The 13,470-nt window shown below is 39.8% G+C and overlaps 1 protein-coding gene across 1 annotated transcript; it reads right to left on the bottom strand.

Annotated features, from left to right (window-relative positions):
* Positions 1 to 8,812: 8,812 nt before the first annotated feature.
* On the bottom strand, positions 8,813 to 9,667 carry LOC127527091 (tigger transposable element-derived protein 6-like; the record flags this gene model as incomplete). Its single annotated transcript, XM_051924711.1, is given in 3 exon segments — positions 8,813 to 9,295; positions 9,297 to 9,586; positions 9,589 to 9,667. Coding segments are annotated over 3 exon segments (852 nt in total), but the record flags the coding sequence as incomplete, so codon positions are not given.
* Between the last annotated feature and the right edge of the window lie 3,803 nt (positions 9,668 to 13,470).

Below are 13,470 nucleotides of genomic sequence, written 5' to 3' on the forward strand. Positions count from 1 at the left end.
GTGGAGCCGTGCAGGATCGAACTCGCCACCCTCTGATCCCCAGTCAGGAGCTGATACCATTACGCCACCACGGCGGTTCTAATAAGTGTGTCAATGTGGCATGCTAACGCGGCTTTTTTTTTTTTTTGAATGAAAGCGCACGTGTTCTCTTATTTGTACATTTTGTGAAAGTGTTTCTTTGATATATGGACTTCAGGCTTCATACGTTATATAGTTTATGCCTACATTTTGTCATTTACTATTAGAATATGAAAAACGTTTCTGTTTTAAAAATGTGTTTGCACAGCCTACTATAGAAATAGAACACACATGAAATGCGTGTATTCCAAATAACGCTAGAATTATTTCCACTGTAAAACTCCACTTCAATCCCAGGTAATCAAATCAAGGCAAGGCTTGAGCTAGGAGAGAAGTTCATTCTAAGTCGGTGGGGGGATGGAATAGCTGGCTGCTAGTAGCTTTGGTTTATCAGCACATTTAGATGACAAAGGACTCTGGCGGAGAGGTGCAAACGGATTTAAGACGCGATTTAAGGTGGGACGGATTTATGAGTTTTTTCGTAGGCTCTGGTAATTCTAGTGTTAATGGATGGATGGATGAATTTAAAATAATCATATTGTCATAACTTAGATATAACTATGAAAATTCATATACACGTACCTTATGAATCTTATTACATATTCAGTCTTATTTATGTATTCTTTCCTTATTCTCACTTTTAGTCAACCTATCCTGCCATTTACAATAAATGATGTTTTCAATATTTTAATCTCTTATGATATCCACACCATTCAGATTGGACCTTCATATTTCAAAATTAGGATCCATCAATTATTTCTCCACAGCTTGTCCCATTTATAGCTGGACTATAGTAAACTCCTTTTTTCTTATTGTGATTTAAAGTGTATGCTAAAATGTTCTGCAAAATCAAATAAGATACAGTTCTGCTTTTTTTCCTCAGTAAGACTAACCTGAACGCATTATGCCCATTATATTTCACCGCTTTCCTGTCTACAATCAGGGCTAATGGGAAACGCATACTGTACATTTAAATGGAGTATCTGTAATAGTTAAGAAGAAAGGCATGGGAGAAAGATAAAAAGATTATACTTGGAGTAACCATGAGTAAATTACAGCTCTCACACATCATTTTGCTCTGCTTTCACCTCAGAAAGTGAGAACACCAAAAAGGCTTTTTCCAGTATTACGTCTGGCCATATTGTTTATTTAGTTATACACCATTTCAAAAAATATTTAATGTATTTTCTAGTTTTATATCAGTATATGTTATGTATTTTCACACTTTCTATAAACTTTTTATGTGTCCTTGATTATATTCTTACTGATAAAATGCAAAAATGTAGGATTAATTTTTCATTATTACTATAGCATAACAATCTCAACCTTGCTTAATTTAATTCAGGGTTGTAAGTGGCTGGAACATATGTTCGAAGTATCAGGAACATTACTGTTATTAAAATTCCTAGTGTCTCTGCTTCAAACAGCTTTTACTTTAGTCTCCTAACCACTTTTCCATAATCAGCAGAGACAGAAAAAGAAAGGGATGGAAAGAGTCTTTACCGACTGCATTCTGCCGTGCTAGTTGCTGGAGAGAGCACAATATCTATAGGGAATTTTTTATATAGGGCAAGATGTCAGTTCAGGCACTCTAAAAGATTATTAGCTTGGTGGTGAAATGCAAGGTAGGAATGACCTTAAAGGGAGCTAGTCAGCTGGGGTTTTGTTAAATTTGATATTGATGTTGCAATCTTTAAAATAAGGAATTTATCTGAACTCCATTTCTGCCTGTGACACATCTTCACCACTGAGGAGAATCCTTGTTTTTTCTAGCCTTATGTTTAATTATTAAGAAAATGTAAAGATCTGTAATGGCAAAAATAATTATAACCTATGCAAGCATACAATTTAGTACTCTTGTGCAGAGATCATTTGGATATGAATATTTTCATGTTTGGACAAAACAGAAAACATTACCATCAACACTGTCACACTGTAAAGCCTGACAAAAAAATAAAGAGTATTTAAAGGCAAGGCTGAAACAATAAATATCATTCATTTAGAACTGTATTTTAGATGTAAGTACCATATGGCTAAAAACAAAATTGGAAGTAGGAAAAGTCTATGTATATACGCTGACAAATCAGTTATATTTAGAGATGACTTTAACATTGTCCTTTATATATATGTAATTGTAAATTGCATAGCACCTCTTTACCTTACGAAACTCATTATCTCTATACTCTAGAGTGTACTGTTCAATCACATGATACAGTCCTGATTAAAATTCCAAGGATAAGTAAACCAACTGTAGAAGGCAGATCCTTTAGCCGTAGGGCTCCTAAAATGTGTTATTAATCTACATACAATTCTCCCATCATTTCAACTTTTAAATCAGCCTTTCAGTCACCAGGGGCCTCATGTATAAACGGTGCGCACGCACAGAAATGTTGCGTACGAACGTTTCGACGCTCAAATCGCGATGTATAATACCTAAACTTCTTGTAAAGCCACGCACATTCCCACGGTACCTCACACCCTGGAGTACACAATTTCTCCGCTCGGTTTTGCAGACTGGCGGCACCCAGCGTCAAAGCAGTGCTACTGTTCCTGTGTGGTCACCCTTTCTTTCTTAGACCCACATTCCTGACGCGGCTTTATAAATACACTGAAACTAACTGCATATTGTTTATTAGTGTAATGCATCTGATTGTAATTAACCTGCAGCAATATAATGGTCCACGGAATAGCCATAGTATGCCAAATACTATAACTGCTTTAGCGTTGTTACTCTCAATGCATCTTCTTCTTCTTTCAGCTGCTCCCGTTAAGGGTTGCCACAGCAGATCATCTTTTTCCATATTACTCTCACTGCACCACTCGGAGTATTTATATCACTGTATCTGAGTGGGGAATCACAGAAGCAGCTAATTGGAAAGAGAATTATCGGTATACAGCATGAAGCAGACGCTGCCTGAGCCATGGCAAAACGTTTCAGAGACTTTCCTGTACAGACTTCGCGGTTTAGAAAAAGTTTCATCCCAAGTTTCATGCCCAAAGGGGACTGGGCGGTCTCGTGGCCTGGAACCCCTACAGATTTTATTTTTTTCTCCAGCCTTCTGGAGTTTTTTTTTGTTTTTTCTGTCCACCCTGGCCATCGGACCTTACTGCTTTCTATGTTAACTAATGTTGTCTTATTTTAATTTCTTATTTGTCTTTTATTCTTCTTTTCTTCATTATGTAAAGCACTTTGAGCTACTTTTTGTATGAAAATGTGCTATATAAATAAATGTTGTTGTTGTTGTTGTTGAAGAACTATAAACGCACTCAATCAGTCCATCAAGTGCTCCTTGTAGAACTGTTTGTACTTATAAGTACAATCACCTCACTGTAAACTTCCACTACAGTTATAATATTGCACAACCTGCGCCACTTTATAAAGCGCGTATTTACATATGATGACGATATCATTTTTAAGATGAAATGCAGCAAAATATGTTGATTATATTATATAGATAAAACTTTAACTTCATTTAAATAATCTGGATTGTTAATAATTAAACATGTGAGGACACGGTGCCGGAGCGCCAGCTAGTTCAGGGATTGTTCCTGCATTGCGTTGTATTCTTGCTGGTGCTGACGCGACACTGGAAGGATAGACGGATAGAATAATCAAACATGTACTACGAAGATATTTCAATGTTCCTTAAAGGTTTTGAAGAATCTGCGTTCTAAGCTTACAAATGGCTTCACGTCTATTACAGAGCTGATTGTGTGGCGATTGGGTATTTGGAGAAAGAAAAGTAAGGACAGGAATTGGAGGTTAGTACGTTTGAAAGAGACAGTACTTCTGTAATAAATTATTTCATCGAAGGTCGTGCATGGCGCAGCAAGCCTCTTGCGTGAGACATGAACAAGCACTGCGCCACTGTGTTCCCATGTTTAATAACATGCTTTCATTCCTATCATCATGAAAAAGATATCACGTATACATCTCAGTATTTTAATTATTCAGAGAGCTGTAATATCACGAATGTAATGGATTATGTGTCCTGTCGGAGAAAGAGAAAGCCCGTTTAAGAAGCAGGTAGTGATTCACACACAGAGCACATAGAAGATCAAATACAGAACAAAGCATTTAATGTGCTACTTTAGTTATAATGGGATTTGAGAAACTAGTAAATTAAACGATTTTAAGATGAAGTTTATGATGTTCTACTTTAATGGCAAAATAAACTATGTGATTAAAGTGGAAATTTCGAGATTAAAGTTGACATTTCATGCTTTTTTCCCACTGTGTGCCTATTTTTTTTTTGTCTGTACCCTAATAAGCTTTCATATGACACTCAGACGGTGGGCTACGACTCGCCTTTTCACAGCGACTTTGATATGTGACTTTTTTATTTCGGGCACTGTGCGACTTTGTGAACTTGAGGTTTCGAGTTTCTCCGACACTCTGTCACTCGATCAACTTCCCTTTATTGATTATACCACTGTTTAAACCAATAAATAGTACGTTTTTCCTTTGCCTCCACTTGGTATTCACTGAAATTCTTATATTTTCCCCCGTGCTTTTCCCATTGTCTTTTCACAGAAGGCTATTTATATTGATTTGCATATTCAAAGAGGCGTAATTCTGGGAGGAGTTGGGGCGAGACAGAAGGCACGTGCACGTGCGTTACTTTTCACACTGATCGGGATTTATGTAGCGGAAGAATGTGGAAGTTTGCGTACGTACCGATTCCTGCATCTGGATTTTTCTGCGCTTACTCACATTCCCGCTTTTGTGCTTATGCCATGTTAAAGTGTGAGTTCTACGCACGGCGTTATACATGAGGCCCCAGGACACCACACCATTTCATATGAGTGCCGCTAATTGACAATAACAATAGTTCATCAAAGGATGATTTTAATTATTTAAACACTTATTATTAAATATTCTACGAGCACATTTATAATTATATAACATCAATTCAAGGCCACAGAAGACTGGAGCCTATTTTGGCAGTATTGGGTACATACAAAATAACATTCCTCAAACTCCGTTTTTCTGCATTTGTGTCCTCAGTCACTGTGTCTTAGAAGACAATAAGCACTGTAATACAAAGTAAGCGACAAGACCTGGGGCCTCATGTACAAACGGTGTGTATGCACAAAAATGTTACGTGCGAACATTTCCACGCTCAAATCACGATGTATAAAACCTACACTTGGCGTAAAGCCACGCACTTTCCCACGGTACCTCATACCCTGTCGTACGCAAGTTCTCTGCTTGGTTTTGCAGACTGGTGGCACCCAGCGTTAAAGCAGTGCTACTGTTCCTGTGTGGTTACCCTTTCTTTCTTAGATCCACATTCCTGATGCGGATTTATAAATACACTGAAACTAACTGCATATTGTTTATTAGTGTAATGCATCTGATTGTAATTAACCTGTAGCAATACAATGGTCCAGGGAATAGCCATAGTATTCCAAATACCATAACTGCTTTAGCATTGTTACGCTCACTGCACCTTCTTTTTCTTCTTTCAGCTGCTCCCGTTAAGGGTTGCCACAGCGGATCATCTTTTTCCATATTACTCTCACTGCACCACTCAGAGTATTTATATCACTGTATCTGAGTTTGGAATCACAGCAGCAGCTGATCGGAAAGAGAATTATCGGGATACAGCATCAAGCACACATTACCTCAGCCATGGCAAAATGCTTCAGAGCCTTTCCTGTACGGACCTCGTGGGTCAGAAACAGTTTCATCCCAAGAACTTTAAACGCACTCAGTCAGTCCATCAAGTGCTCCTTGTAGAACTGTTTGTACTTATAAGTACAATTACCTCACTGTAAACTTGCACAACAGTTATAATATTGCACAACCTGCACCACTATAAAGCGCATATTTACATATTATGACGGTATCATTTTTAAGATGAAATGCAGCAAAATATGTTGATTATATTATACAGATAAAACTTTAACTTCATTTAAATAATCTATATTGTTAATAATCAAACATGTGAGGACACGATGCCGCAGCGCTGGCTAGTTCATGGATTATTCTATACCTCGTGCTTTATTCTTGCTGGGCTGGTGCGACACTGGTAGGATAGATAGACAGAATAATTAAACATGTACTACAAAGACATTTCAATGTTCCTTAAACGTTTTGAAGAATCGTCGTTCTAAGCTTACAGATGGCTTAGCGTCTATTACAGAGCTAATTGTGTGGCGATTGGGTATTTGGAGAAAGAAAAGTAAGGACAAGAATTAGAGGTTAGTATGTTTGAAAGAGACAGTACTGCTGCGATAAATTATTTCATTGAAGGTCACGCATGGCGCAGCAAGCATCTTGCGTGAGGCAGGAACAAGCACTGCACCACCATGTTCCCATGTTGAATAACATGCTTTCATTCCTATCATCATGAAAAAGATATCCTGTATACATCTCATTATTTTAATTATTCAGAGAGCTGTAATATCATGAATGTAATGGATTTTGTGTCCTGTTGGGTAAAGAGAAAGCCCGTTTAAGAAGCAGGTAGTGATTCACACACATAGAGCACATAGAAGATCAAATATAGAACAAAGCATTTAACGTGCTACTTTAGTTACAATGGGATTTGAGAAACTAGTAAATTAAACTAATTTTAAGATGAAGTTTATGATGTTCTACTTTAATGGCAAAATAAACTACGGGATTAAAGTGGAAATTTCGAGATTAAAGTTGACATTTCATGCTTTTTTCCCACTGTGTGTCTATTTTTTTTGTCTGTACCCTAATAAGCTTTCATATGACACTCAGACGGTGGGCTACAACTCACCTTTCCAAGGCAACTTTGATATGTGAATTCTTTGTTATTTCGGGCACTGTGCGACTTTGTGAACTTGAGCTTTCGAGGTTTCTCCGACACTGTCACTCGATCAACTTCCTTTTGTTGTCCTTATATCACCGTTTAAACCAACAAATAGTATGTTTTTCTTTGCCTACACTTGGTATTCGCTGAAATTCTTATATTTTCCCCCGTGCTTTTCCCATTGTCTTTTCACAGAAGGCTGAGCTTAAGGGCTATTTATATTGATTTGCATATTTAAAGAGGCGTAATTCTGGGAGGAGTTGGGGCGGGACAGCAGGCACGTGCATGTGTGTTACTTTTCACGCTGATTGGGACTTATGGAGCAGAAGAACGTGGAAGTTGGCAAACGCACAGATTCCTGCATCTGGATTTTTTTGTGCGTAAATACATTTCCGCTTTTGTGCTTACGTCATGTTATAGTGCGAATTCTACGCGCGGCGTTATGCATTAGGCCCCTGGTGTCCTCAACTTTAAAATAGATCTTAGCAAAACACCATAACAATTTAGTAAACAGGACTTAGGAACCAATGGAACAATGAGGTGAATATGGTATAAGCGTGATTGGTGCCAAAAATATATATTATACAGTAAACCCTCCTCCATCGCGGGGGTTGCGTTCCAGAGCCACCCGCGAAATAAGAAAATCCGCGAAGTAGAAACCATATGTTTATATGGTTATTTTTATATTGTCATGCTTGGGTCACAGATTTGCGCAGAAACACAGGAGGTTGAAAAGAGACAGGAACGTTATTCAAACACTGCAAACAAACATTTGTCTCTTTTTCAAAAGTTTAAACTGTGCTCCATGACAAGACAGAGATGACAGTTCCGTCTCACAATTAAAAGAATGCAAACATATCTTCCTCTTCAAAGGAGTGCGCATCAGGAGCAGAGCATGTCAGAGAGATAGAGAAAAGCAAACTAATCAATAGGGCTGTTTGGCTTTTAAGTATGCGAAGCACCGCGGCACAAAGCTGTTGAAGGCGGCAGCTCACACCCCCTCCGTCAGGATCAGAAAAAGACAGAGAGAGAGAGATAGAGAGAGACAGAGTTTGTTTTTCAATCAAAAATCAATACGTGCCCTTCGAGCTTTTAAGTATGCGAAGCACCGTGCAGCATGTCGCTTCAGGAAGCAGCTGCACAGAAGGTAGCAACGTGAAGATAATCTTTCAGCATTTTTAGACGAGCGTCCGTATCGTCTAGGTGTGCGAACAGCCCCCCTGCTCAATCCCCCTACGTCAGGATCAGAGAAAGTCAGCGCAAGAGAGAGAGAAAAGTAAGTTGGGTAGCTTCTCAGCCATCTGCCAATAGCGTCCCTTGTATGAAATCAACTGGGCAAACCAACTGAGGAAGCATGTACCAGAAATTAAAAGACCCATTGTCCAAAGAAATCCGCGAACCAGCAAAAAATCCGCGATATATATTTAAATATGCTTACATATAAAATCCGCGATGGAGTGAAGCCGCGAAAGGCGAAGTGCGATATAGCGAGGGATTACTGTATACATATATACTATATATATTACAAGTAAAATTCTATTACAATGAATACCTTTACAATGAAATTTTCATTAGAACAAAGTATTTTTATGGTCCCAACAGTTTCCCAATATGACACGAGTCAATAGAAATCTTTTTATTATGAAATACATTCAGCAAATACTTTAATTACAACAAAGTGCCCAAAAGTCCTTGAGATGCCTGAATGAATCATTCCCAGAGCTGTTAGTTCTGTGGTTGCAGCTCAGTTGTGCACAACGATTCCCAAACAGAAACAGTGTAATTTTTTTTTCTCTCTTAGAACATTAGAACGAATTATTTTTTAAGTCCCTGGCAGTTTGTTGTAACAGAATTTTACTTGTATATACAGGTCAGTGCCAGGGACCTAAACTATATTTCGTTGTAATGAAAATTTCATAGTAATGAGATTCTGTATTTGTTACTATAGTGCTTTCTTTAACTTGCATCCAGGCATTTGCAATCATTTCAATAGCTTCTTTCATGTTAATTTTAATCTCCTGTCTACAAGTTACACTGATGAGAATTTTTCTCAGCATTTCCTTACGATAATAAACTTTCAAGGTGTGAATAATACCCATTTCCAATGGCTGAAGCCGTGCTATATTGTGTGGGAGGAACTCAACACGAACATTGTCTAATTGTGGAAGTATGCTGTGGGCAGCACAGTTATCAATCAGAAGCAGAATCTTCCTTTTCTTCTTCATATCCTTGACAAGTTCTCTCATCCAGTTTCCCAAAATGTCTTGAGTCATCCAAGCTCGCTGGTTTGTTTTATACTTGCAGGGACGGAATGTAACGCACTTAAAACACAGAGGATTGGTCGACTTGCTATTGATGAGAGGAATAACTTTGTGGCTGCCAGTTGAACTGCAGCAGAGTAGAGCTGTCAACCTTTGGTTAGATTTTTTTTCCTCCTTGGCATGGATCACCTTTGAGTGCTAAAGTGTGATGCAGTAGCAGCTGGTAGAAGATTCCAGTCTTACCATCATTGTAGATGTCTTCAGGCTCATGATCTAAAATGATTTTCCTGATTTCACTTGCACGCCATTCATTTGCTTTTTCAATTGGAACTGCAGATTCTTCTCCACAGATTGCTTTGGCTGCAATTCCTGAACGATACTGAAAGCGAATTAGCCAACCCCAGATGGCAGAAAAATCTTCATGGCCCAAGGAGATAGACAGTGACTTTGCTTTTCTTGAATGAGTGGCCCACTAATAGGAATGTTTCTTGAATGAGCATTACTGAATGACATAAAAACTGCTTTTTGGACGTCTTCAAATGCAGTGGTTCACGTACTTTTGAGCTGAGGCCCAAGGTTTGCAAACCAAGAAAACAAACACAGCAAAAAAATACTACGAGGAAAGTTTAAAGAAAGAGAAAAATTTACAATGTTTCTGTTCAGTAATCATTGTGCACAACTGAGCTGCAACCACAGAACTAACTGCTCTGTGGATGATTCATTCAGGCATTTCAAGGTCTTTTGGGCACTTCATTGTAATGAAAGTACCTGCTGAAAGTATTTTGTAGTAACAAGATTTTTATAGACACTGTCTTATGGGGAAACTGTCGGGACTGTAGAAATACTTCATTGTAATGAAAATTTTGTTGTAACAATATTCATTGTAACGGAATTTCACCTGTATATATATATATATATATTTTTTTTTTTAAACTAGTAGGATATAAATAGATATTCTTTACAATTATAAAAAGTCATTTCAAAGTGTACTCTTTATCCTCATTAAAAAATAAATAACATTATATGTGTGCCATAAAGTTTAGTGACAACAGTTTTCCAACTTTATAAATTGAAAAAAATATACAGTATATCTTGCATACACCCTACAATTTTATGAATATCCACAAAGATTCACTTTTCATTCAACTGATAAAGGTACTCCTCGGAATCATACAGCATTATGTACATCTACTGTTATACCATCCTTTTTTACTTTATCTTAATTAAAAAAGGGAATGTACGCTTATCCAAAAAACAAAAATATATGAGAACTAGCCAAACGTTACCAACAAAGAAGAAAAATTGACCACAAGCTCTGGAAGTTCTCGACTTTTTTAGATTTTTAACTGACTTGTGCTTAATCCCACTTGTGCCTCCTTCATTTGCACATGCACACCATTAAAGTTTGTCGCATCTTTGCACTTGTGAGCCAACATCAAACATAATAGGACACAATGTTCCAAAAACACACTCTTTAATTTATAAAAGTCCAGCACACAACACAGTGCCCCTGCACCAAACACCTTTCTTGTCCTTTTCTCTCCCTTATGGACTTCTTCTGCCTTTCCACCTCTCCTCCTGAGCGTTGCCTTCTTCCTCCCGACTTGGCTCTCTCACTTGGAGGAGGCAGACTCTTTTATAATCACCTGGATGTGCTCCAGGTGCTTTCTGATGATTTTCCAGCAGCACTTCCTGGTGTGGCGAAGTGCCGGATGAGCACCCGGAAGCACTCCAGGTGTCCCTGAAATCTCTTCCACCAGCACTTCCGGATGTGGTGGAAGTGATGACACCCAGGGCTCCACAATCTTCCGGGCACCCCTCTGTGGTGGCCACAGGCCCCAATGGGGTTGAGTTTTCATGCTTTGTTCCCGTGGTCCCCATACAGACCAGGATGGCCACCCTCTCGTGGCCGGGAGGTATAATCCCTCTCCTGGTCCTTCTAGGCGTCCTGGAAGGGCAAGGGTCCTGGCCGTTTGCCACAATATACTGTAAGCTGGAGGGCTGATTGCACCCTCAGAGGACACAGATGCCCCTGGGAAAACCCCTGAAACAGCTGACAGTCCACCTTCACGTTGCTCCTTACCCTTCTTACTTGAGCTATAACACACAATAAACCTCTCCCGCGGTACTCGCCTTACTTAAAACCTTTGTACAGCACCTGTCAGTTTTGGAATTGATTGTTTGCTTTTTTTTTTTCTCTCTCTCTCTCTGCTCTTGGCGGAACTGTCATCTCTGACTTGTCATGGAGCACGTTTAAACTTTTAAAAAGAGACAAATGTTTGTTTGCAGTGCTTTGAAGAAAGTTCCTGTTTTTTTCTACAACCTCCTGTGCCTCTGTGCAAATCTGTGACCCAAGCATGACAAGTGGTACCAGGAGTTGTTGCACAGATGGATGCCGAGGAGTTATTTCAAATCACTCAGAATGTTCCACTTCCTTACGATCCAGAGGATGACCCACCCCCTATTCCTGATCTGAATAACCATTGACAGTATATCCCTCATCTGAATGTCCCGGTTCATAACCGTCGACAGTACATCCCTTTGCCTCAGCTTCCTGAGAATTCTAAGAATGTGCTGAGGAAGATGGGTCCAGCCGATGACCCAAAGATGTTCCTTTTAGCCTTTGAGCAAGTGGCGACTTTATTTAGATGGGACAAACGACACTGGGCCGTTATCATCACACTTTTTTTGTCTGGGGATGCTCTACTGTCCTTACGGAATATGCCTCGTGATAAGCTCGGCGATTATGCTTTCCTGAAGCAACAAATTGTTTTACGTAAGACTGTGACTTTTTTGGCTAAAGGTTTTGCACTTAACGACTGGAACCTAAACATGGACGGTCCCATCCGTGGATAAATTCAAGATTTGATTCATAAAGTGCATTGCTGGTTTGAGGGAGACGTGATGGAGTGAATTGTGGAGAAAGTTGTCATGAATATATTACTGGCCAGGATACCTGCAGTTCTTCGAGATGAATTTCTGCATCATGATGTGGAATCATTATCGATTATCTCCAGACGATTGGAAGGTTCTCAGACCGCTTGGAGAAAGAGCGGTGGATTTGGTGCTGTTTCACAACCTACGAAGGAGCGTCCAGGACATTCTTGTCGCTTTGATCGACGGCTAGAGCAAAGACAAGCTGCAGGACCTGACAATCGAATGAGGTCAGGAAGGCCTCCGTGGAATCCGGTTGTTGATGAGGTGCCCATATCTGGGGAGACAGGAGCAGGCCGCGGAGGCCGTGGACGTCACAGGGGATATTTCAGCAGTGGAGCTGACCGAAGATGTTTCCGGTGTGTCACTTGGCGAGAGAATGTCGCTTGTCTCCAGCTCAATCAATGGAAATTGTATTGGCTGAGGTTTGTTGCTCAAATATTCCCTATTCTCCGGATAAAAAAGATTGCTTGTTAATCTTGGTGAAGTTGGGGAACCGAGAGATCTCAGTATTATTGGACTCGGGCAGTGACCTTTGTGTTGTCAGACGGGACTGTCTTGATGACAGATGCCTTAGTGACACTGAGACTGTAAAGATACGTTGTGTACATGGTGATATTAAAGACTATCAGACATTGCTTCTTCCTTTGACTTATAAGGGTTGCCACTTTAAAGTTTCGTCTGCCGTTTCGGGCTCCTGCCCCTGGCCATTACTCATAGACAGGAGGAATGCCCTTTTTCCTAAACTAATTAATAAATGTCGGGCACCGCTTGTTGAGTTGCCTATTAAGCTCAATGGGGGGGAAGAAGATGAAAATGAAGGTGAAGAACTGGTGACGGTCGGGGAAAATCTAGAGCCCCAATTATATATTGAACCCGATCTCTCCAGTGAGACTGAGGGCACCCCTCCCAATTTCCCAGAGTGGCAGGCAGGCCCATCTACATCTTCTCAGATTGCAAATGCCTCTGATCACAAACCGAGTACTAGCGAACAGTCAGATTTTGTGCGCTTGCAGCATACTGATAGCTCATTAAATTATGCATTTAAACAGGCTCGCTCTGCCAATGACTCTTATTACCAACAGCGTGATTCCGGGGGTATGAAAACCCTGCACTTTCTAGAAAAGGACGGTTGCCTTTTCAGAGTGATTTCAGATCATTTAATGGGGGAATTGTACCTGGAGTACATAGGGAAACTTTTTTGCATCTAGCCCACTCTCACATCTTTGGAGGGCACCTGGGTGCTGATAGGACCAGACAGCGGTTATCAAAACGATTTTATTGGCTGAATATGGGAAAAGATGTTGAACGGTTCTGTACTTCATGTCCTGACTGCCAGATCGTCGCCGCTTATAAACCTCCTCAGGCTCCCCTTTGTCCTATGCCTATTTTAGAAGTTCCGTTTCAGC

This window comes from Erpetoichthys calabaricus, chromosome 3 (genome assembly GCF_900747795.2).
Source record: "Erpetoichthys calabaricus chromosome 3, fErpCal1.3, whole genome shotgun sequence".
NCBI classification, from domain to species: domain Eukaryota; kingdom Metazoa; phylum Chordata; class Cladistia; order Polypteriformes; family Polypteridae; genus Erpetoichthys; species Erpetoichthys calabaricus.